Raw genomic sequence first — 26,288 nt, forward strand, 5'->3', positions numbered from 1 at the left:
ACTTTTCGAAAGTTATTGTTTTTTCCTCTGATTTAACTTCTTGGGCTATATTGCTTTATTTATTTGTAATGCCTACATTGTCTCATATCCCTTTCACATTGAAATCATAACATCAAACTTGTGTGGGTGATTTCAATAAATGGGTCAAATCGGGTCATCCTACCCTTGACCTTTGTTAAAAGACGAGGGATCATGAATCTCTGTTGGGATAAAATAAATGTTATTGTATTAATTTTAGACATATGGAAAAGTATTTGGAAAGATAGAGAAAAATAATGGAAAAATCAAAGTGATATTTGGGAAAGGCAGAGAAAAAATGTGAATGTGAACTCTTATTTAGTAATTATTTAATGTTGAAATGTATCAGAAAAGTGTATGGAACTGCATTGCTGATTGGAGTCTGTGCCAACCAGAGATTAGCCAGTGACAGCTACAGTATGTCAAAGTAAAGGGTAGAGTCTACATCTCATGCACATCTGCATTCTTTCATTTTTTGTGCTTGTCTTGTCTCATCTTTTCTTGTAATGACTTAAACAAGGACCATGCACACAGTACAATAATATCAAAAATAGAACACATGATTTATGCCAGATTAGGCAATTAGATCATTTCCATCTGCAGTCCCTGGGCAGCAAGATGTATCAATCACACTTAGAATTATTAAACAGTTAAAAGCAGTGATTAACATACAAATACCAACACATTTATCAACTTAACATTACATTACCATTCATTTTAAATGAAGACTCAAATGATGGTCTGGTTAATGGTGACAACTGACTGGTTGCCCCATATTGTTTTTTTACAAGGATGTGAAAAAAAGCTTAGCTGGAAAGAACAATTGTCCTTCTAATGTGTTTTTTCTTTGTTTTTCAATGACATACTGTAAATATAACACGTTCACTTCATTTAGTTTACTGAGGGCCTGTTTAATCTTCAATATTTTTCTTCTTGGGGGCCTAAAGGTAGTCAAAATTAAGACTTGGGTCACTGCAGCTCTTACTAACAGGGCTGAAGCAAACCACAGAGAAACAAATACAAATATAACAGAAAGTGTATCAAATGTGACCTATTTTCGGTCAGCTCAACTTCATTATTTTCTCTTGCTTATTACTGTTTCTATACATTCCCCCCTTGCCCCCTTAGAATATCATGCCCATCTCAGCAGCCATGTTCCGCAGCGAGCGCAACAACCCGGTCCCGCAGTGCCCGCCCAGGCTGGACGTCCAGATGCTGACCCCGGTTATCTGGAGTCGTATGCCCAACCACTTCCTCAAACCGGTGGTGGGCAAAGTGAGCGAGAGGCTGGGCTGGAGCGTGGAGTGCACGGAACCTCTCATCATGATGGCTCTGCACATCCCAGAGGAGAACAGGTCAGAATCTGCAAGTCAGGAATCTATGAAAAAAAAAGTTTTTAAGGTTTTTCTAAGCAATTGTCAAAAGATAGTATAAGGGAATTAAACAATCATGTGGCAAAAGCACAAATCTGTGTCTGAACAATACAGCATCAAAGTTTCTTATACACACACACATCAAAGCAGGAGGGGTTGAGAATTAAGTCTAAGTGGCAGACACACTCTTCTCCCACTTAAACTTCTCATGGCATATCTTATCTAAAGTTCAAGTAGAAGCGCCTCACAGGCATAAATCAAAACTAAAGAGGTTACATTTTATTCATGGGAATTCATGCAAGGCCCCATGGTGAAAGTTCATTGTAGGGTCACATTTTGTATTCTGTTCTGCTATATAGTATTCTGTTCTATTATTTTCTGTTCTAGTTTATTATTTTCTATTTTATTCTATTCTAATCTAACCTGTTCTGTTCTATTTTGTTCTATAGTATTCTGTTCTTTCCTATTGTATTCTATTCTGTTCCATTCTGTTCCATTCTCCTCTCTGTATGTTTATCTGATCAGTTTCCTGTCTTTGTCCCCCAGGTGTATCGACATCCTGGAGCTGTCGGAGCGTAAGGATCTGATGAAGTTCCACTACCACACCCTGATGCTGTACTGTGCCGTGTGTGCGCTCGGCAACAACCGTGTGGCTCACGCCCTCTGCAGCCACGTGGACGAATCACAGCTGTTCTACGCCACGGAGAACACCTACCTGCCAGGACCCCTCCGCAGCGGCTACTACGACCTGCTCATCAGCATCCACCTGGAGTCGGCCAAACGCGCCCGCCTGGGCACCAACCGGGAGTTCATCGTGCCCATGTCCCAGGAGACGCTCAGCATCCACCTGTACCCCGACGCCAAGAAGGCCCACTCCCTCCCCGGGGTGGGCCTCACCACCTGCCTACGGCCCAAGCTGCATTTCTCCTCCATCAACTTTGTCGGCACCGACCCCGACCTCTACACCCTCAGCCCCGTTTTCCCTCTCCAGGTACGAGGCAGGACTCATCGGAACCTTTTTATTACGTTTAAATTGTCCCTTGCTTATTTATCATTTAACTATATTTTATTCAACTGTAAAATGACCTGCTGTCACTCATGGGTTAGTGAGTTTCTTTCAATCCGAGTTGTCTGAGTGCAGTTGCAGTGGGGCAACTGTTACTAAATGCCATCAGATTTATTTTTTATTCTGGTAGCATTGTGTTTTAATTTCCTTTCATTTTCCTGTAAAATGGAGCAACCGTTACGAAAAGCAACTGTTCCCCCGTCGTTAAACAAAGCATATTGATTCTGATCTGATTATCTTTCATCTTCCCGCCTCAGGAGCTGAAGACCCGGGCCATCAGCATGCTGACGGAGGCCGTGCTGGATGGCAGCCAGGCCATGAGGGACCCCGTCGGAGGCAGCGTGGAGTTCCACTTCGTCCCCATCCTGAAGCTCATCAGCACTCTGCTCATCATGGGCATCTTCAACGACGAGGACACCAAGCACATCCTCAAGATGATCGACCCACACGTGTTCAGTGGGAAAGAGGAAGTGGAGGAGAAGGAGGGAAAGAGAGCTGAGGAGGGTGGAGCTGCTGAGGTCGAGGAAGAGAAGGATGAGGATGACGAAGACGAAGAGGAGGAGGAGCTGAAAGAGTTGGAAGAAGGAAAGCCGAAGGAGGAAGGAGCCGAGCCTAAGGAGGAAGGAGAAGAGGAGAAGGAGGCGGCGGAAGGAGAAAAGCTGGAGGTAGAGAAGGCAGAGGAGGAGAAGAAGGAGGAGGCAGTGGAGGCAGAAGCCAAAGAGGAAGAGGAGGGTCTGGAGGAGGGGTTACTGCAGATGAAGCTACCAGAGTCTGTCAAGCTGCAGGTCAATAGATTTTATTACCAATATCCTAAATCCTTTAAATATCTGTCGAATGTGATCCTACTGAGGATTTGAAACTCTTCTCCCCCCCTCAGATGTGCACTCTCCTGCAGTACTTCTGCGACTGCGAGCTGCGCCACAGAGTGGAAGCCATCGTTGCATATTCAGATGAGTTCGTCAACGATATCCAAAAGAACCAACGCGTCCGCTACAACCTGCTGATGAGAGCCTTCAGCATGTCGGCTGCTGAGACCGCCCGCCAGACCCGGGAGTTCCGCTCTCCGCCTCAGGACCAGGTACATTCATTTTGAAATGAAGAATAACCAAATATGTGCTTTAAAAATTGGATGTCTATAATTGACCTCCCACGAGTTAACACTTAGAAAGCGCCACAGAACAACCACACTGTTTATTGATAATGGGTGTTGAAATATGGAATGGACTGAGCCCAAAAGTATCATTCTGATGAACAATTCAAATCAAAGTTTAGGAATCATTTAGTAAAAGATTATACACATTTATTTTAATCACTAATTATAATATGGTCTTTCTTCAGTTCCCTTAACAAATCATATGTATTTGGACAGACTACAATGTACAATAAAAGCAACATGATAAAATAAAACTAGAGCAAAAAGATGAAGTTAAATTCTTCGCATGAGACGTGACATTTTTTATTTTATACTGTACATTTGGAACTTAATTTATAATAAAGTTTGTAATTATTTTGCCATAAGATTTGATCGTAAAACATTGAATTAGATAACTCATAACCATAAACTGGACCCTCCTGCTTCACCTAACTTTGATGTAACTTGACTTTACATATTAACAAATGAATAATGATATAGTAAAAGAAAAAAAGAAAATAACCTGTGCCCCATTGATATGTAAACATTATTGGGGTTGGTTTGTAAAGATCTGATGAAAAGATTTGCATATAATGTGACCCGCTCTATCGAAATCAGTCGGCAGTCGCAACGGCTCATTTCAAAATAAACGTGGATTTGTGTAAATTTCAAATAAACAAAGTCTTGGCTTTCAGAATATTAAACTTGTTTCGGCAAATTCAGATGATAAATACAACGTTGAAGCTTCGGCATAATTACAAGCGGAGAACGGAGTAACTTAACGTCACAGCAGGCATAACAACAGCCGGTGTTTCTCGTGAGGGTTTTCCCCGGGAAACAAACACAATACACACAAATGCAAAATTACACAAACACACACACACACACTCGCGAGCTTCCCCCAGACCAGTAATCCAAACTAAAATATCTTCCCTCCGTACAGAGATGTTCACAAGTCTTTTTTTGCAAGTCTAAGTCAAGTCTCAAGTCTTTGGTCACGAGTCCAAGTCAAGTCTCAAGTCTTTGTGGGGTGAGACTTGATCAAGTCTCAAGTCTTTGGTCACGAGTCCAAGTCAAGTTTCAAGTCTTTGTGGGGTGAGACTTGATCGAGTCTCAAGTCTTTGGTCACGAGTCCAAGTCAAGTCTCAAGTCTTTGTGGGGTGAGACTTGATCAAGTCTCAAGTCTTTGGTCACGAGTCCAAGTCAAGTCTCAAGTCTTTGTGGGGTGAGACTTGATCAAGTCTCAAGTATTTGGTCACGAGTCCAAGTCAAGTCTCAAGTCTTTGTGGGGTGAGACTTGATCAAGTCTCAAGTCTTTGGTCACGAGTCCAAGTCAAGTCTCAGGTCTCTAAAAAATAAAAGTCTCATGTCTCTTCTGTTTGTAATAAGCCTTCTATTGTCTGCTGCTATCCAGTCTGTTAAGAATACTGCACAGCTATATCTAAGAAATTCAAAGCATGTACTGTATTATTATCACTCCTATATCTATTAGCATACAGTATCAGTACTGATTAGTTGTTTGTTATATGATCACTTTAAACAGGCTATTGCAATGCAATATGAGGAAAAACATCACACTTTAGCTAAATGCAAACAACTTATAAGCAAAACACTTCAGAATCAGAATCACAAATACTTTATTAATCCCCCACAGGGAAACTGTGTTAAAAGTACTTAAAAGTAAACATTTGTTCTGTGCCATTTGCAACTAAAAAACTATTGCTGCAATATTATCTGAAATATACTGAACTGGTGATATTAAAACATGACCTGTTCCAAAAGAGATATCTACCATTAACACCATTTACCAGCCAAATGCTGGTAAATCATGCAAGTGGCTGGTACTGTATGTTGCACGCACCAGCCACAAATAACAATGGCAATCTATTGAGTAGCTGGTAACATTTCAACATTCACTAGGCTAGCCATTTGGCCAGTGGACAAAAATGTTAAAATGTGACCTCTGCAACCGTATTGTTTAATTACACTGGGTCTCTAATGACATCTTTTAAGTCTACTATAAATAAACCTGGTCGTGGAACGACGGATCAGATTTTTACTCTCGCAAGGATCCTGGAGGGGGCCTGGGAGTACGCTTATCCGGTCTACATGTGTTTTGTAGACTTGGAGAAGGCGTATGACCGAGTTCCCAGGGAGTTACTGTGGGAGGTGCTGCGGGAGTATGGGGTGAGGGGGTCTCTACTCAGGGCCATCCAATCTCTGTACTCCCAAAGCGAGAGCTGTGTCCGGGTCCTCGGCAGTAAGTCGGACACATTTCCGGTGAGGGTTGGCCTCCGCCAGGGCTGCGCTTTGTCACCAATCCTGTTTGTAATATACATGGATCGGATTTCGAGGCGTAGTCGTGGGGGAGGGGGTCTGCAGTTCGGTGGACTAAGGATTGCACCACTGCTTTTTGCAGATGATGTGGTTCTAATGGCTTCATCGGTCTGCGACCTTCAGCACTCACTGGATCGGTTCGCAACCGAGTGTGAAGCGGCTGGGATGAGGATCAGCACCTCCAAATCTGAGGCCATGGTTCTCAGCAGGAAACCGATGGACTGTCCACTTCAAGTAGGGAATGAGTCCTTACCCCAAGTGAAGGAGTTCAAGTATCTCGGGGTCTTGTTCTCGAGTGAGGGAACAATGGAGCATGAGATGGGCCGGAGAATCGGAGCAGCGGGGAGCGGTACTGCAGTCGCTTTACCGCACCGTTGTGACGAAAAGGGAGCTGAGCCAGAAGGCAAAGCTCTCTGTCTACCGGGCCATTTTCGTTCCTACCCTCACCTATGGTCATGAAGGATGGGTCATGACCGAAAGAACGAGATCGCGGATACAAGCGGCCGAGATGGGTTTTCTCCGCAGGGTGGCTGGTGTCTCCCTTAGGGATAAGGTGAGAAGTTCGGTCATCAGGGAGGGACTCGGAGTTGAGCCGCTCCTCCTTCGCGTCGAAAGGAGCCAGTTGAGGTGGTTCGGGCACCTAGTTAGGATGCCACCTGGGCGCCTCCCTAGGGAGGTGTTCCAGGCACGTCCAGCTGGGAAGAGACCAAGGGGTAGACCTAGGACCAGGTGGAGGGATTATATCTCTTCGCTGGCCTGGGAGCGCCTTGGGATCCCCCAGTCAGAGCTGGTTGATGTCGCCAGGGAAAATAAAGTTTGGGGCTCTCTGCTGGAACTGCTACCCCCGCGACCCGACCACGGATAAGCGGGAGAAGATGGATGGATGGATGGATAAATAAACATATTCCTCTATCCTCTCACTCAAACCCAGTGTAATGGTAACCTGATAAACCTGTAACATTAACGTTACGTGGTCAACAATAAACCTGTAACCTGCCTATAAACCGACAGATGTATTTATGTATGTAACTATGTATTTTTCTACGTTTAACGTTAGCCAGTAGATGGTAGCATCGGAACGTAATGATTAACGTTACCGACCTTTTTTATGTCATGTCAAGAGTTGGATGTCAACGCCACTCAACGCAAACAAGTGTGACAAGCAAACATTCACTCATCTTTTCAAATATTCAGTTACAAAGCTAGTAGCAAGCTAAGTTAACATTACATAGCTAATGCTGAGCTAAACATGTTTGCTAACCGTCCATATGCGTTAATGTGACTGACCTCTCCGGGTGAGTTTTCAAGTGCCTGATGACATTTGACGTTGTTGCACCAGCATCCTTGATTTTAATATTGCAGACTTTGCAGTGTGCGCTCCTTTTGTTGGTGCCGCCGGCGTTTTGTTCGAAGTTTTTATAGTTGAACCTGCAAGCGGTCGCCATGGTGTTACCATGATGTTAATGTTAAAGGTGGGGTAGGTAAGTTTGAGAAACCGGCTCGAGATACACTTTTTGTTATATTCCATGGAATGCTCTTAACATCCCGATAGCCGGCCCGGCTAAAGTAACTGGATGGCCTACCCCAGAGCCATATAATACCCGCCTGTCAGCCTACCATCGGGGCACAAACGTATCTCGTGCCCTCATTGGTCATGTGCGCGTTCGTGTGTGTTGGAGGAGGGGCTCTGTAAGGAAGTGGCAGATTTTCTCCGGTTGTGTATTTTCAAATTCTAGCGATCTCGAGCTGGTTTCTCAAACTTACCTACCCCACCTTTAATACGCCAAAAATAGAAAACACAATGATTGTTCACGAGTCCCAAAACACGAGTCCAAGTCGAGTCCGAAGTCTTTTGAGCAGGAGTCCAAGTCAAGTCTGAAGTCTCTGTTTGTGCGACTTAAGTGCGACTCGAGTCCGAGTCACAGACTCGAGTCCCCATCTCTGCCTCCGTACTACTTTGATCATTTGCTAATAACCAATCAGATCGATGGATTCCAGAGAAGAGAAAACTTTGAAGGCCTTTTTCTCAAAATGATGACTCGGTGACAGTCATTATATAATGTGACATATCTTGCTTAATATTTGGAGTACAAAAACAATCCTGATATCATTAGAAAGCTAGGAATATCCTCTTTCCAACAATGTATACAACTCAAAATGTGTCTTCGGGTCAATGTGACTGATTTCGATAGAGCAGGTCACTTATGTCATGAAAAACAACAAGAAACCCCTGAAATGTAATGGAATAAAAAGTCTTGTGCAAAGGAGAGAAAAAGCAAAGCAGACAAAATATGTTCTTGTTTGTCTCCTCTCAAGGTTCTTTTGCTGACCAAGTTCAAGCACAGTCCAGAGGACGAGTTCAGCCCGGTGCCTGAGGAGACGCGGGACACTCTGGTGGAGTTCCACATCGACCTGCTGCTGCACTGCGGTGAGGCGCTCTTTAGAGATGCTGTGGGTTTTATTGGCTCCATTGTTTTTCCAATGCTGGTACATGTTGAGAGTTAGGGTTATTTAGATTCTATATCATGGCTTCTTTAAGACCAGCGCAAAGTAAACATCCACACTACACATTTATGGGTTTATTTGAATAACTTTGTTCATTTGAGTCTTTTTTCAAAATTCACCGAAAGGTAGCAAAAGTGAATGCGTCATATGGATCGTTAATAAAAATCAGAAAGCTAATGTGAAAAATACTGTCTTATATCAATGTATGAAATATAATATTATTAGTTCAATATTCTACCCTATTCACCTTTAGCGTCTTGCAAACTAAATTAGAATATATACCTTTAAACGCTCTTTTCTCAAAATAACTTTTTATTATACAACATTGTAAAATGTCATTCATTTCTAAATATTCAAGGTTAATAATATAGCATTTAATTCCTTAAAGAAAAAAGTGATTTCATAAAGTGATTTGCATATTTATACTTACAAATGTAAGTAAAAACTGAGTTATGAAGAATGTCGAATACAAAACAAATTGTCATTGTGTTTGTAATCGACTGAGGAAGTTGTTTGGCCCATTTCTTTCCCAATGATCTAGCGTCTCCTCTTAATGCTGAATTCCTATTTTCAACAGGTATTCATGTGGAGGAGGAGGCGGAGGAAAAGGAGGTGGACTCCTCACTGAGGGGCAGACTCATCAGTATGGTGGATATAATCAAGAGCCTGCGCAAGAAGGAGGAGAAGGAAGAGCCGGAGGTGGAGGAGGAGCAGAAGCCCAGTAAGAACCGGCCTGTTCCATAAGACTTGATTAAATGGCTGTGTAACCCATAACAACCTTTCCCTCTCTGTGTCCACCTCTCCTAAGACTCGCTCCAGGAGCTGATCTCCCACACCATGATCCACTGGGCCCAGGAGTCGTTCATCCAGAACCCGGAGCTGGTGCGCCTGATGTTCAGCCTGCTGCACCGGCAGTACGACGGCCTGGGGGAGCTGATCCGAGTGCTGCCCAAAGCCTACGCCATCAACGCCATCTCCGTGCAGGACACCATGGACCTTCTGGAGTGTCTGGGGCAGATCCGCTCGCTGCTCATCGTCCAGATGGGCCCCGAGGAGGAGCGCCTCATGATCCAGAGCATCGGGTCAGTGTGGGGGGGTTAGGGTTAGTCCCTTGAGTTATATGTGTTTTTTTCCCACTACTCAGTTCTTTCAGACAATAAACAGCAAAAACACAATAAACAAGCAACATCAGCACAGTACAATACAAAAACAAGTTATTGCTTTTCTAACTGAGTAATATGTTTTTGTTAAATGCTTTCGGCTCACCCTGCCCTAATATCTCCATCTATTGTTTTGTTGTGTCATCCGAACCCAAGCAGTGGGTCTGACTGGTGTTTTTGTTGTTGTATTCTTTCAGGAACATCATGAACAACAAGGTGTTCTACCAGCACCCCAACCTGATGCGAGCCCTGGGTATGCATGAGACTGTGATGGAGGTGATGGTTAATGTGCTGGGCGGAGGAGGAGACTCCAAGGTAATTGTAATGCTTTGTTTTATTTGTCTGAAATGTTACATTTACAGTCTAGTAGTTCTTTTAGATTTTGATTCCCCGAAATAAAATGAGTGAATCAGCTTTTATTCTCTAGTCAGTCTACTCAGTCAACATTTTTAAACGACACCTGAAAACTGGCAACATCCCCCTTCTATTAGTCGTTTTGTTTGACTGTTTTATTCATTGTATTGTATTTAATGATTTTCTTGTATTTGTTAATTGTGTCTTTTTTTATCTTTTGAGTGGATTATTTGTTGTTAAACAGCTTTTTTGTAACTTATTATTAATATATTTTCTCTTTCTCTCTCCAGGAGATCCGGTTCCCCCAGATGGTGACCAACTGCTGTCGTTTCCTGTGTTACTTCTGTCGTATCAGCCGACAGAACCAGCGCTCCATGTTTGACCACCTGAGCTACCTGCTGCAGAACAGCGGCATCGGCCTGGGTCAGTACCAGGCTCTCTGCTTCACTGCTCATAGGGCATTGGATTCAAAACAGGTGTTCTTGTAAAGATTACATTCTTAACTTTCCCTATCATTGGAGGTTCTGTTTAAGGTGACCTGCTGTGAATCTCCTCTGAAAACAAACAAAATATTTGACCACAGGAAAAATCATCCACTTCTTTTGACAAATATTTACATTACGTTCATCATTCTACCATTGAGTAGCCAGGATAGCAAACAGGCATGTTTTTGCAGAGGAGAACAAAGGTCTCACTCGCAATGAGGGGGTAGCGAGCTGATTGGCCGTCACAGAGGGAAGTGCACTTGCTGGAGTTTAGTGTTTAATAGAGAATACAGAATGACAAAGTAAGGCAAAGAACACACAGAGAAAGACTTACCTTATTTACCTCTGCAGGCATGCGAGGATCCACCCCTCTGGACGTGGCTGCAGCTTCCTGCATCGACAACAACGAGCTGGCGCTGGCTCTTCAAGAGCAGGACCTGGAAATGGTTTGAGAAAACACAAACATGACAAAAGAAAACAACACATTGAAGTGTCCAGTTCTCTCATACTCTCTCCTGGTGTCTCCTCCATGGTTCTGTAGGTAGTGACATACCTGGCGGGCTGCGGTCTGCAGATGTGTCCCATGCTCCTCTCTAAGGGTTACCCTGACATCGGCTGGAACCCCTGCGGAGGGGGGAGATACCTGGACTTCCTGCGCTTCGCTGTCTTTGTGAACGGTCAGCACCCTCCGCTCTAATGATTACTTTTATGTTTTGGGTTAGGGTTACTTTCAGGTTTAAGCAGGACCCAAACGCATACAAAAAGGGAAGCAGGTATGAGGAACTTGAGGAAGTGAGCTTTATTTAACAAAAGCTGATAAACACAAAAAAACAGAGGGTCAGGCAAGGTCATACAACACAAGGGAAAACAGCCAAATAAAACCCAATGCAGGAACACGAGGAATAATCCTGATCGAATCATTGAGCATAAACCCACAGAGTAAAACTGGGAAATAGATAAGCTGGAGAGGGCAGGCAAAACACAAGGGCAGGTCAGTACACACAGTTGGATAGAATCAGAGCAGGGCAGAGGCGGGGAAGGAAGTGTAGACAAAGAAAGTGATCTCACAAAATAAAACTGGAAACACAAAAGCCCAGATCCTAACAGCCACTAACGTTTGTTCCCTACAGGAGAGAGCGTGGAGGAGAACGCCAACGTGGTGGTGCGTCTGCTCATCCGTCGGCCCGAGTGCTTCGGCCCTGCCCTGAGAGGGGAGGGGGGGAACGGTCTGCTGGCTGCCATGGAGGAGGCCATCAAGATCTCAGAGGACCCGGCCAGGGACGGACCCACGGTGAAAAAGGACCGACGCTTCATGTGAGTGATGGCGGGATAGAGGGATGTTTACCTCTCAGTGTGTGACAACACAATACAAATAACCAGGGTTCCACAATTCATTCACATGTGAGTGAAATTGCAATATGGACTAGTGCTGAATTGGAACTGCAGTAAGCAGAATATTCCCTAAATAAGTGTTCAAATACAATTTTGAAAGAAGTATTGTGGAGCTGTAGTGAGATCCCGGCCTAAAAAGCAGAGTCTTGCAGACATGTCTTTAGAAATCACACCACATATTTTCAATGTTAATGAGAATTATGATGCAAAAATTATAAATACCCCCAATATCGTGAATCACGACTAGGGTTGCAAAGGGGCGGAACATTTCCGAAAGTTTCCATGGGAAGTTAAGCTGGGGAATTTTGGAAATATTCGATGCAAAATTAAACAAAAAACATGACATTTCAACAGATTTTTCAGATTTTTCAGTTTTAATTATTTTATTGAACAATTATTTGTTTAATTGAAGAACGAAAACAGGAATGTTGAGTTAAACATTACTCATCTGTGCATGTGATGGAGGAATGCACAGTGCCTGTAGGGGGTGCGGTCTCAATAGCCATGCAGTAAGCAGTGTGCTATGGCATGGATATTCAAGTGTACTTGAACGGCATCTCTTTGTTTTAGTCAAGATTATGCTAAAACATACTTTCCCCAACTATATTTAAGTTCCCTGTGAAGAGCCAGCCTTCAATTTAGAAAATTCCCAGTTTATTCCCGTGGAAAGTTTCCATCTTTGAAAATTCCCGGAATTTTGCAACCCTACTCCTGACACAATTGCAATATCAGTCGAAATAATAGCAATTACAAATGTTTTCTCAATCTTGCAGCCCTACATATAACAGTCTAAAAGAAAAGAATGATCAGTGTGTAGTGCCTGTTTTGTTTTCAAGGATGGAGCTACGACGGCCAGACACACTTCCATTAGGAGAGACAAATGAGCTGTGCTTCAGAAACGATGCAAATATCAAATCACAAATGTGCCAAAACAGATGAAGAAACGTCTTCACCAACTTGACAACACATGCCCAGTGTTTATTCAAAGCGCTATAAAAACAAAACGCTGCAAGAAGCTCAAAAGACACTGGAAACCAGGGGACACTAAAAAGTGACGCACACAGCTGGGAACGGAGCGCTTGTTGCCGTTCGGGCATTATGAAGTGTTACTCATTGTGCCCAGAGCTAGAACAAAAAACATAGAAGAAGATTTTGGTTTTATCTGGAATAAACGTTAAAACATCTGACGTTGGCCCCAACCTTACATTTTTTTCTGAATTGAGGCTAAAAACCTTGTTACAACTACTTTTCCAGAGGTTGTTCAACAACATTTTATTATTATACTTCTGTACCCCTTTCAGCATAAAATGATTTTTAACAACCTTCTCTATTATGAATGTTTTTTTTGTATTTCTATTTAGAGCATTTGCCTTGTGTGTATGAAATGTGCTATATGAATAAACTGACCTAAATGTAACGTTCAAGCTTTCCTGATCAAAATGATATGAAAGCCTGTTTTTTGTTATTGGCAGGTTTGGTGGTGAGGAGCAGCAGGAGGAGAACCGCGTCCACCTGGGGAACGCCATCATGTCCTTCTACTCCGCCCTCATCGATCTGCTGGGTCGCTGCGCCCCTGAGATGCATGTTAGTTTAGCGGCTTTGTCTCTGGGCACATTTGTTCTGTACAGTATGTGGTTGCTGCACTTTAGTCTCATACAGTGTGTGTGGAATCTTCTTTTCTACAGCTGATCCAAGCAGGAAAGGGTGAAGCTCTGAGGATCCGGGCCATCCTGAGGTCTCTGGTGCCCATAGAGGACCTGGTGGGGGTCATCAGCCTCTCTGTGCAGATCCCTGCCTACGGCAAAGGTGAGACACTCAAGTTGGAATTGTGGAGAACTATTTCTTGAATAGTATCAGCAATATATGAATGATTAGGTCAATGAATTGCTGAGAACTGTGCACTTCTGTAGTGTCCACATGGTGCCTTTTTCTGAGCACCAACATCTGTTTTCAGTTGTTTCAAATGAATAGAATAAATACATTATTATTAAGATAAACAGGGGAAATACCAATATCACAATTATAATTATCGTATAACTACAATTCAATTATATATGATTGAAATATGTATATCCATAGAGTATCTAGAGCAGGGCTCGGCAACCCCTGGCACTGCCACCATTGGCACGCGGCACCGTAACCAGTGGCACACTAGGAATAAGTGTGCAAAATATTAACATTTTATTTTCGGATCCTGAACGAGACCGCCGCCAGAGCGCGTCTCCCCGTTCCCTGCAGAAGGAAGCCATGCACGCAACGCAGCCCCGCTCTCTTTGACTCCAGGCGACTTTCTGCCGCTTTCCTCCGTGGTGCAGATCGTTTCACCACAGAGGAAAGCACTTGCAGTACCCATAAGGACCTGTACACATGCCGCAGTTTTTGCGTGGCTGTGTCTTTAGTTGAAAGCCCAGAGGCGATCTGCTCATCTCTCATCGAAATAATATGCTACAAAGGGGCGGACTGGCCATCTGTGTGTTCTGGAGAATCACAGAACGGACGATCGTCCTTATTATTATGCCGTTTAAACCAATTATTTTAATTTGTGTGAGCGGCATCATGTAAATTGCGCTGACAGATGAAAGAGGTCACTGCTTCCCCGCAGCGAGGCTCCCCCTGTAGACAGTTCACGAGCGTCGAGCTCTTCACCCCCTCACCCCCCCCCCCCCCCCCCCCCCCCCCGTTGACAATTCTTTACATTTCTGATGGCACTTAATATCAAACAGGTTGCCGACCCCTGATCTAGAGAATGCCCAATATGAAATATTTACAGAATAAGTTTGAATACGCTAACATTTAGAAATCTACTACTAAACAAAAATAATAAACATAGGCTACTATATATTTTATAAAATATACAAAGTAATTTTAATTTACAAACATTTACAATTTAAATGCAGTGAGGTAGGATATTGCTCTTTTATTTTAGTATTCTATTCTATTTTTTTATTTTGTTAATTTAGTTAATTTCCCAATATGGGATCAATAAAGTATGTCTAATCTAATATAACCAATATTTGTAATCTTCTAGACCAACAGTAAACCTTTTTCACGTCACATTTTGATGTTAAATCTGTTTCATATCTGTATATTGGACAGAATCTTGTAAGCGTATACTGTTTGAATATATTTTGGCCTTATATGATTGATTTGTTTCCAAACCTCAGATACTCAGATCCTTGAGCCGAAGATGTCAGCCAGCTTCGTCCCGGACCACAAAGCCTCCATGGTGCTGTTCCTGGACAGAGTGTACGGGATCGACAACCAGGACTTCCTGCTGCACGTGCTGGAGGTCGGCTTCCTGCCCGACATGAGGGCTGCAGCCTCTCTGGACACGGTGAGCACACACACACACACACACACACCCACACACACACACCCACACACACACACACACACACACACACACACACACACACACACACACACACACACACACACACACACACACACACACACACACACACACACACACACACACACCCACACACACACACACACACACACACACACACACACACACCACACACACACACACACACACACACGCACACGCACGCACACACACACACACACACCACGAGCTAAACCACAGGGGTCACTGCTTACTCATCTGTGAGCTGAGAGGGAGGAAGTACTCACCTCCTACTCAAATCAAGTAGAAATACTCTGGTCTTTAAATACTCCATTACAAGCAAAAGTCCTGAATTCAGGTGAATGTACTGGGTATCAAAAAGTACTCAATTTGCAGAGCAGAATGTATTATCATATTATCCTGTTTGTATTACCAACACATACATATTTTGTATTGAAGTTTGTCAATGTGGAGCCAGTTTGATATACTTTAAAATACTGGGTCTATTAGTAGTGCAGCATTATATCATATATCATGGGTTTCTATCTGTAAAGCGTGACTATGAGTGGTAATGGAGAGTTTAAAAAGGCCCTATTATGCTTGTTGTGGTGTTCCCTCTTCTGTAGTGTGTTATATAGGTTTTTGTAATGATGTAAATGATAGGATGATGGGAGTTTCTCTCTCACACACACTCTCCTAAAGAGCATTACCTCTTAAATGTAGTGGGGTTGAAGTATAAATTACTATTAAATGGAAATATTCAAGTAAAGTACAATTATCTCAACATTTGACTTAAGTATGGTACTTGAGTAATCAGAATCAGAAATCCTTTATTTGTTCCACTAGGCGGGATTTCAGTAGAACAGCAAAGCCACAGTGCAGACACAATGCAAACATAAAGAGTAGACTAACATTTAAATAAAAGTAAGAAAGGCAAACAAACATGAATACAACATTAACACATTCTAAATGTGTTAATGTTGTCCATATAACAAGGATAATTCCACACTGTTGTCCCAGTCTGAATTAAAGTAGCAGCCCATAAAAACAATATTAAAACCCAAAAAGAGTGTATATTCAGTAAATTCACAAAACCCGGGACCATACGCGTTCCAAAGTAACGCCTAGGCACCCCTAGAGTGCATACACATCACCATATAAGGCCACATACGTCACTGTCATCAGAGGGAATCCCGACACGTGACGTAACATTCACATGGGCGATACGTGCTCCCTTGCACCCGCTTCCAGCTAGCCACCAACACAGGCTAATTCAGGTACAGACAACGCCAAAACAACCCAACTAACTCCCGGTTCATACTCACGATAGACGAGTCCCAGTTGTTATGACCGGCTCGTGGCCACAACGGAAAGAGAGAGAGAGACGTTCAAGGGTTTCCAAAAACCACGGCACATTTATTGTGGCAACACCAAAAACAACACAAATAATGAGAGGCTGGGCGAGGGGAAAGGATCCCGGCGAGAGTCTCCCCACAGGAGTCTTGGAGAGAGTGGCGAAGGCCCCGTGACTCCGGGCAGCTGGGCTTAAGTAGAACCTGGGTTTCGGATCTGGGTACTTATTTACTCGCACCACTGTCTGTAAGTATTGCATTCATATGAATACATGTCCTGTCTTCCTCTGTGACTATAGCTGGCCTTCAGCACCACTGAGATGGCCTTGGCCCTGAACCGCTACCTCTGCTCGGCTGTCCTGCCTCTGCTCACCAAGTGTGCCCCGCTGTATGCTGGGACGGACCACCGCGCCATCATGATCGACTCCATGCTGCACACCATCTACCGGCTGTCCCGCGGCCGAGCCCTCACCAAGGCTCAGAGGGACGTCATCGAGGAGTGCCTCGTGTCGCTCTGCAAGTCAGTGCCAGACCCAGGCTATCTGTGTAGAGAACATGCTTCTGCTAGTTAGACATCTAAAGGATTGTATTCACACAGTCTTTGACCCCAACCATGGCCAGGAGAGCAAATATGATTGTTACCATGAATCGACCACCATATTGTATCAAACGACCCCGAAAGGGAATAATCACATCCCATGTGAAACATTGGTAATAACATTCCTCATAAAGCCTTTTTATGACATCACAGGTACCTCCGGCCCTCCATGCTGCAGCACCTGCTCAGACGGCTGGTGTTTGATGTTCCCATCCTCAACGAATACGCCAAGATGCCTCTTAAGGTCTGTCTGCTATTTCATTGTATTGAATGTATAACATTGCATCACATGTTAAAATTGCAATCGAACAGTAAAATAAATAATGCAACATGGACAATCTAACCAACCTGTGTTTAAAGTGCAGAAGAAATGCATTACCGACACGTGGACTATGTTACAGTGGTTATTGCAGTACAGTTGTTGTATACAGATATTACGAATAATTAGCTTTCTTGCAAATACCAATTATTAAAAAGTGTGCTCATTGTGTTTCCATCTATGATTTCAGCTGTTGACCAATCACTATGAGCGCTGTTGGAGGTACTACTGCCTGCCTAACGGATGGGCTAACTTCGGGGTGACCTCAGAGGAGGAGCTGCATCTTACTCGTAAACTCTTCTGGGGAATCTTTGAGTCTTTGGCACACAAGGTGAGATGGACGCTCTGGTTGTCCACACATGTTGGCATGTTGATATTCTGTAATTGCACAGGTTTAAGCGTGTGTCATCATCAACGTGACTCCTCTGATGTCGTCCCGGCTCTAGAAATATGACGCAGAGCTCTTCAAGATCGCCATGCCGTGCCTCTGTGCCATAGCTGGAGCCATCCCTCCGGACTACGTGGACGCCACCTTCTCCTCCGCCACTGAGAAGAAGGCCTCTGTGGACGCTGAGGGAAACTTTGATCCAAAGCCAGTGGAGACCACCAAGTGAGCACAAAGACACAATATACATATAACAATAGCAAAACATCAATTCGAACTTGTAACTAAAAATGATGTTGTTATGCCCTTTTTAGATTTAGATTTGATTTTTAGGAAATTATTTTGAGCTGTAAATGTAAGTTTGTAAAGCTTTAAAAAACAAATACTAAAAATATGAAGTAGTTAAGGAAAATAAAATGACGATGTCAAACACAACAAATGGAGAAACCACATGTTCCAAATGATAAAGAATTCAAACTAAGGAAATGTCTCCTACAATAATAAAAATATTTGAAATGTACAGTCAATTCATAACCTCACACTTAATATGAGTTCATTTCTTCACAGCACCATCATCCCCGAGAGGCTGGACGCCTTCATCAACAAGTACGCAGAGCACACTCATGACAGATGGGCCTTTGAAAAGGTCAGTTGGGGAAGATCATCAGATACGAATGAAGTCCCTGTTTGTTTTTTAATGGTTAGTAATCTGTAATAATGATCTCAATGGTTGTGTCGACTCTCAGATTCAGAACAACTGGACCTATGGAGAGGTGTTGGATGAGAATTCTAAGACCCACCCGATGCTCCGACCTTACAAAACGTTCTCTGAAAAGGTACGTATCCTTCAATCTTAATCCTAATAATGTGCTGTGGCGTCAGCGGGCATGAGTTAATGTCTGTTTAATAATCAGACCTGCTGATTGACCTAACTAGCTATTGAGTCGATACAAGTTTACAGCCAGGCTCAGATTCCTTCTGGATCGCCATATTACTCTACTAACTTAACTGCTGTTTTAAGGCAGAGAATGTACCTCTGCTGTTTAAGTATCTGTAATGAGGCGTGGCACTAGCTAAGTATATGTGGCAGTTTACCTTTAAGCAGGAGAGTACGGCACTGAGTTCTTTTCATTTCTACCTATCCAAATGAGTAGGATGGTTTCTTTTAGAGAAACGGCTCCCAGATTCTACAGGGTTGTATGCTTGTCCTGTTACAATGTGACAAGTATTTCTTCCAACCCGACTTCCAGGGGTTGTCTCTAGAGTATTGGCTTATGTATTCAGCTTTCAACTACCTCTTCAGTTGTATTATATGTGTTTGAGAGTGAGCTTCCAGCTAATTTCCTTTTACAAAAAAACCATGGGTGCGTCTCACTTCGGTTATTTTTCATTTCCTCGCTCCTCGGGCTCGGCATCACCGGAAGTTGATTTGTCTGCGCCATCTTGAGTAGCGTCCCAGTGGCCTTATTTTTGTCGGAGGACCGAGGATCGAGGAGCGATAATCGAGCAACTACCATCCTCCGGTGAAATCCTCAGATATTCGCCCCGCCCCCTTACTGTGTATCACTCACTGATTGGACGATGCAGCGCATGCACTGATCTGGCTGCTGTCAGACGATCAGCTGTGCGGCGTCATCACAAACGGACGTCGCTTCACGTGACGCTCCGGAGGAAAGGACGTCCCATTGCTCTTAAAACTCATTTCCCTGCTTCTCGTGGTTCCCTTGCGTCTCTCCATGCTTCCCTGGTGGGAGGGACTAGTCGCAGGGAAACGACGCAAGTGAGGGACGCAAGGAATCCATTTAACCGAAGTGAGATGCAGCCCATGTCTATTCAAAGAGAATTTTCAAAAAATGAGCCCTGAGCAGTATCGATGCTGAGTTGATATGTCTCAGGCAGAAGCAGATTCACACTCTGTTAAACCTGTACATAGTGTATGTAGCCTTAATCTTCATGTTAGTTAAAGGTTTGGGGCTTCCAACATTATTTTGACAATTTCAGCACCGTACACAGGTACTAAACTTTAAATAAGTGAATACATACGTGTATCTATTACAGATACCTAAATGTGCTTTCTGATTAGATGAAACCAGTGTTGCAGAACATTTCATCTCTAATTCTAATGTGTTTAGGATCTTTTGACAATAAAATATATTGTTTAAATGCTCCATTTTCAATAAAATCCTCTTTGTTTCTCAGGACAAGGAGATTTATCGTTGGCCCATCAAGGAATCCATGAAAGCCATGTTGGCCTGGGAGTGGACTCTAGATAAAGCCAGGGATGGGGAGGGGGAAGTGGAGAAGAAGGCCGTCACACGCAAGATCTCCCAAACTGCTCAGGTACAGGAGAGAGGGGGGAAAAGATGGGTATTTGTGTTTGATGCTGTGTGTCCTTTTTGGCGTCTAGAAAAGGATGGTTATTACGAAAGAGAACAACAAAACAATGAGAGATCTATTACGGTCTTATTTCTTTATAAGGATTCCCATTAGCACTAGCATTAGCACTGGCTATTCTTGGTGCGGTCAAACACACATGTATACATCAAGGCACATTAACACAACAAACAAAACAACTGATCTTGACAAGATCAAGAATGGTAGTGAAACAAAAACAATCACCATAAATGACAATTCAAACATTTCATACAAATTGATATCACACTTTTACTACAAATACAATAAGTAGTAATTCATGACAAAAATACAAAATAACTTATCTGATGAGACCTTATTTATCCTTTGCTTAGAGACATTTATTTGAAAGATTCAAAGAAAATAAAGAATGAAAATAAATAATAATAGAACAATTAAAGTGACTCATATTTATTGTTTAAAGTTGTTTAAATCCAATGGAATCTAATATGATAATGTGACACTTAGTTTTCACTCCAGGGCTATAAAAAGTTGAAGGAAATGAATAATCATACCTACTTGTACTAATACATTTTGATATCGGTGTTTCTTAAACATTCTGCACTTGTATGTACTGAAATGGAAGAAGTTCAAGCTTTTTTACGGGAACCCTCTGGTGTCCTCTAGTCAATAAACCTCCCATGGATAATAATCTGTCTGTATGGTGTGTTTTTGTCTGCAGGCCACGTATGACCCCAGTCAGGGCTACAACCCTCAGCCAATAGACATCGCAGGAATGGCTCTGTCCAGAGAGCTGCAGGTACGAATCTCTCTGTCACAGCACTGATAGATCTCATATGAAAGGAGCCTGACCATTTTCATTTTCTCCCTCTCTCCGTCCAGTCTATGGCCGAGCAGCTGGCAGAGAACTATCACAACACCTGGGGCAGGAAGAAGAAGCTGGAGCTGCAGGCCAAAGGTAAGATGGCTGAGAAGTTCATTTGAAGCATTGGTTGCTAGTTTGTGGTGTGTTGAGTAACTAGATTATTGCTTTTAGGCAGTGGCACCCATCCTTTGCTCGTGCCTTATGACACCCTGACGGCTAAGGAGAAGGCCCGGGACAGGGAGAAGGCCCAGGACATGCTCAAGTTCCTCCAGCTTAACGGATACTCTGTGACAAGGTACGCAGGAAGTACTCAACATTTACATGAAGATATTTGGATTATACCTGTTTCGCAGCAACACTTTGGCATGTGTGATTGACAGTGACAGGAAAATGATGTATTATGCATATTGTAAAGAAAGAAAAGTGAATCATGGACAGGATTGTTGGTGAATAACAGGAATGGCCCAGTTGTATCTATGTTTCTCTGTCTATCTATTTCATGTTTACTCCCTCTTCTCTCCACCCTCAGGGGACTGAAGGACATGGAACAGGACATTTCCTCCATCGAGAAGCGTTTTGCCTACGGCTTCCTCCAGAAACTCCTGAAATGGATGGACATCGCCCAGGAGTTCATCGCCCATCTTGGTAATTCAACATCAATACTTGAATTGTGTAACGTTAACTCCATCATGCACCTTTTGACTAGGAACTGACTTTGCTTCATTCTTGTTTGTTTTTTGAACAGAGGCTGTGGTTAGCAGTGGTAGAGTGGAGAAGTCACCTCATGAACAAGAGATCAAATTCTTTGCCAAGGTGAGATGTTCAATGCTGCATTAAAGCTGTACAGAACCTCCACTTTCTAGGGATTGAACCCACTTAAAGGGGCCCTATGCTGCTTTTAGGGGTTTCCCTTCCCTTTAGTGTGTTTTAGAGGTTGTTGTGCATGTACATGGTCTGCAAAGGCTAAAATCCCAAAGTTCCCTCCATACCATAGTGTCATCACTATGTTACACTGGCGCTGATTGGTCAACTGCTTAGAGATGTCCTCTCACAACAGAGCCGGCCAGCTAACCAATCAGATATGACTGTTTAAATGTCCCAGTAGAGGCACAACATTCAAAATATTATCCAGCAAAACTGTGATTATCTAACAGGGTTCTTACGGTCATTGAAAACCTGGAAAAGTCATGGAAATTCAAAATGCTAATTCCAGGCCCTGGAAAACAATATTTTTCCCAAAGTTTTGGAAAAGTCATGGAAATGTAACTAAAGTTGCATCAAATATAATTTATATTTTATCTAATTGCCGAAATAGTAATACTATAATGATAATACATACTCTATCGTATAGTCATGAAACGTAAAAAGGCATTTAACTGTCGAGGTATTTTGCTGGTGAGAGATTTGAGTTGAGCTAGTAAGCCTATTGGATTTGTTTTAGATAGGCACAACATGTTTCAGACCTTATTTTCCTGTTCCATGTTAAAATAAACCATTTTCAGTGGTAGCGCTGAGAAAGAGTCATTGTTTTGGTCATGGAAAATGAGGTAAAGGTCATGGAGAAGTCATTGAAAATCATTGGTGAAAAAGTGTATGAATCCTGATCTAAGTATTTTTTAGTATTGCTCCAATTTTGAATCCCTGGTTGTTGTTTTTGTATAGATCCTCTTGCCATTGGTGAATCAGTACTTCAAGAACCACTGCCTGTACTTCCTCTCCACTCCTGCAAAGTTGTTGGGCAGTGGAGGGCATTCCTCCAACAAGGAGAAGGAGATGATTGCAAGGTATTTACTGAGCTTAAACGCTTTCATTTATATTCCAAAGGTTGTGATTGGAACTCATCCCCATCTACCCCTCCTTTAGTACAGTCTTTTGTTCTCCCGTCACTCTCCCTCTTCCATGTGTCTCCATCCCTCTCTTCTTATGTGCAATATCCAGTCAATTACCTTGATCTCCCTTTTGCTTTCTCAAACCTTTCCTGCCCTGTTTTGCTGTCCCCTCCTTTTCCCTTTTCCTCTTTTCTCCTCCTACCTCAGTATCTTCTGTAAATTGGCTGCTTTGGTGAGACACAGAGTATCTCTCTTTGGTAAGGAATCTGCATGCTGGTGTTATGCCCTATCTCCATCTCCGTTTCTGTCTTATTTATTTAGTTTTTTTGCTCTGTCTTTCTTCAATGTTATATACTTATGACCACTGATTCTACCCTCCCACACTCTCATTCTCTCTTGACTTCTCACTGGATCCCTTCGTTTAATGCTTCTCTGTCTTAAGCTCATCTTCTGCTTGGCTTTGATGTTTTCTGTAACCTGGTTCGGACGCACAATCTCTTTGTGGATTCACAACTGAAACTCTGTGTACACATAAAGACAGAAACAAGCATTCTTTATTGATTTTTAAACTTACATCGTTGCATGACTATCAATCATAATGGAGCTATAATGGTTGCACGTGCAATGGCCCCATTTTCACTCTTTTGTTTGCGCATTCATATTTGATTACATTACATTTCAATTAACTGACGCTTTTTCTCCAAAGCGACTCACAATAATAATGTTCTTGTACCACTTATAAGACCTGTTAATGGGAGGAATAGGAAACAAGTATTTGAACCAAATCTTCCCAACATCATCAGAACAGATGTGGCTATTTATATCACCAATACAATTCATTTATGACATGTGTCTCAAACCGTAGTCACGTTGATTTATTATTCATCATTAAAGGCTTGGGTGCTTAGATGAACGTTTTACACTGAGCTCTGTAGACTGAAACACTAGCTAAGGTTACATCATCTTATATTCCACGTCCACCATATCACTTGTAGCTATTTTTAGAAACGTGTGTATGCCTGGTGTGAAGTACAAGTGAAGTGTGCACATTCTCCCACCCGTTCTCTTCTTTTATAAATACCAGTGTGGAGAGATGCAGTATGCATGGTTTTATCAGCCTTGTTATAATAAAGCAGTATCTTCTGTATCCTCATTCTCATCTGCCTTTACCACCATGTGTCTCTAATAGTTTGTAACACATTATGTTGAACATTTGTCTCTGTAACTGATCCTCTACAAGAGTCAAACTGCAAATTAAATCACAGTATAGCAATGTACCGTTATACATGTTTAAAGGGGACTCATGATGCACATTTTCAGATTCAAACTTTCATTTGGGGTTTCTACCAGAATATGTTACAGTGATTTCATTTTTAAATAATCACATTACTTTTCTCACACTGTCAGTCTGAATGTACCTTCTTTGACCTTTTATCAGAAACAATCTGTTTTACCACCTGTCTCTGTAAGCTACCATCCCGAAAACCCAGTCTGCTTTGATTGGCTTGCATGTCAATTTGCAAAGTAGATCTCAAGTCTTTGTTTGAAGAAAGTGAGCAGGGTGTTAAAGCAAATGTTCATAGTGGCCAACGGTGGTACTACAGCAGCCTGTGACATCATTCGGGACAAATAAGACTGTTTCCCATTGACTTACATTGGGAAAGAGACGTCTGTCAATCAGTGGATCGTTTAGTTTTTTTGTAAATTGGAATGAATGAGGCCCTGTCTCCAACACTCTATCCAGTTCTCTTTATACATCCATGGTTGAAATACATAGAAAGGGAAGCCAAATCTCAAAGGCTTGTTGAATCCTATGTTTTTCTGAACTGGATAACCATCATAAACACAGACTGGGTTGTCTTATTTCACAGTTGTGGGTTGGTAGTCACTTCAGATACTCAAATGTATGTGCACAAACACAACAAAGTGAGTTTTCATGATATATCCCCTTTAATTTTGGTCAGTTATGAAAAATCTGTTTTGAGTAAAAATTCATGATCTCAATGTAATTTGGAGCTTTATCAACACACATGTGTGTCCTGTTTTCAGTTTGTAATGTTTTGAGGGTTAATGTCCTTTACAACAATTACAACGTATAGAAAGCTGATTTGATAACTAGGACAGTTTTGACAACACTTCTTTATTGTGCTGTTTCCAGGCACAGACGCAGGTGCAGTTGTAAACTGTCTGCACATCCTCTCACGGTCACTGGATGCCAGGTAACTCATGCTGTATTCATATCACACCCTCAGCACAACCCCAGGCATACCTACACATATCTTGTTTTTTTACCTTTGTGTCCTTCTTTTCAAGGACCGTTATGAAATCTGGTCCTGAAATTGTTAAGGCCGTCCTGAGGCAGTTCTTTGAGAGTGCTGCGGATGACATTGAGAAGATGGTGGAGAATCTGAAACTGGGCAAGGTGTCCAGTCGGAACCAGGTCAGAGCAACACCACACTGAGTTGTTTTTACATTTCACCTGTAATTTATTTGGAATGCTGATACAGCATTCCAACTACTTGTTCTTCTACGCACAAAATTCTTTATTATTATTCCGCCGGGTTATTTTGGCCCTCTTCTTCTCCCGCATTGAACATCGCAGAAACTCCGTTCAAACATCAAAACGTTCAGCTCCATCGGGAATCGATTGCTTCTACTTTTCTCATTCATAACTTTCATAATTCCCGAGATATATCCCATAATTCATCACATTTTTAACATGGAAGTCAATGGAGAAACTCTTCAGACTTGAAAAATCTTCATGCAACTTCAACTGCTAACTGTTCCTTCATACTTTCACTCAGAAACCTCATTCCAACTTTAAAATGTTACACATCTTTCTGACATTATTCGTGTTACAAAACGTTTAAATCTGATTCATACGTATGTACGTGATGTCACCGCTAGAGTGGAGGAGAGCTTGAAATTCGCCTTCATATATATATTTTTTAAACCTGCCATAATTCCCAAACCCTACACTCCTTGGACATCATTTTTCATGAGAAACGTAGGAAAACATCTCATAGCTTGAAAAATGTAAAATAAATTAAGCAAAATGCCTCTTGAGGGCATGAAGTGACAAAAACGTTCAACATGTCTCCATTAAACCCCATTGTAAGTTCAGCCTCATCTTTCCCCACCACAGCAGCCGCACACCTTTAGTTAATCTGCCTAAAAGGCCACATTATTGACCCCAAAGTACACAAAAGCATCCCTCACCATAAAACACAATGTCGCTGTAACTCCAATGGACACGGTCCGATCGTTTCCCAAACTTTACTTGTATATCACCGGTCCATGCCTCAACAGCTGTACGCCAAATCTGAGATCTCACCATAGGCTGTTGCCATGGAAACGCATCCCTCACCATAAAACACGATGTCGCTGTAACTC

At 42.5% G+C, this 26,288-nt stretch overlaps 1 protein-coding gene and 1 long non-coding RNA gene across 2 annotated transcripts in view; one reads left to right on the forward strand and one right to left on the reverse strand.

Annotated features, from left to right (window-relative positions):
* The window catches only part of ryr1b (ryanodine receptor 1b (skeletal)), a 145,672-nt gene that overhangs the window by 57,783 nt on the left and 61,601 nt on the right, over positions 1 to 26,288 (forward strand). Inside the window, 31 exon segments of the mRNA XM_034230545.1 lie at positions 1,147 to 1,373; positions 1,938 to 2,382; positions 2,715 to 3,242; positions 3,335 to 3,535; positions 8,243 to 8,354; positions 9,009 to 9,152; positions 9,240 to 9,513; positions 9,789 to 9,906; positions 10,236 to 10,368; positions 10,782 to 10,876; positions 10,972 to 11,107; positions 11,561 to 11,744; positions 13,295 to 13,406; positions 13,508 to 13,628; positions 14,987 to 15,156; positions 16,826 to 17,046; positions 17,278 to 17,368; positions 17,634 to 17,774; positions 17,890 to 18,053; positions 18,396 to 18,474; positions 18,575 to 18,664; positions 20,028 to 20,168; positions 20,923 to 21,000; positions 21,084 to 21,159; positions 21,238 to 21,361; positions 21,596 to 21,711; positions 21,812 to 21,879; positions 22,729 to 22,850; positions 23,103 to 23,152; positions 25,054 to 25,114; positions 25,209 to 25,335. Of these exon segments, the coding sequence (XP_034086436.1) occupies positions 1,147 to 1,373; positions 1,938 to 2,382; positions 2,715 to 3,242; positions 3,335 to 3,535; positions 8,243 to 8,354; positions 9,009 to 9,152; positions 9,240 to 9,513; positions 9,789 to 9,906; positions 10,236 to 10,368; positions 10,782 to 10,876; positions 10,972 to 11,107; positions 11,561 to 11,744; positions 13,295 to 13,406; positions 13,508 to 13,628; positions 14,987 to 15,156; positions 16,826 to 17,046; positions 17,278 to 17,368; positions 17,634 to 17,774; positions 17,890 to 18,053; positions 18,396 to 18,474; positions 18,575 to 18,664; positions 20,028 to 20,168; positions 20,923 to 21,000; positions 21,084 to 21,159; positions 21,238 to 21,361; positions 21,596 to 21,711; positions 21,812 to 21,879; positions 22,729 to 22,850; positions 23,103 to 23,152; positions 25,054 to 25,114; positions 25,209 to 25,335 (4,749 nt within the window).
* LOC117555620 lies at positions 331 to 11,125 on the reverse strand. Its single transcript, XR_004570421.1, has 3 exons — positions 10,984 to 11,125; positions 10,765 to 10,867; positions 331 to 1,396 (listed from the first exon to the last, which is right to left on the reverse strand). It is a non-coding gene; the product is annotated as an uncharacterized LOC117555620 (long non-coding RNA).

The sequence above is a fragment of the Gymnodraco acuticeps genome, unplaced genomic scaffold, assembly GCF_902827175.1.
Source record: "Gymnodraco acuticeps unplaced genomic scaffold, fGymAcu1.1, whole genome shotgun sequence".
NCBI lineage: Eukaryota > Metazoa > Chordata > Actinopteri > Perciformes > Bathydraconidae > Gymnodraco > Gymnodraco acuticeps.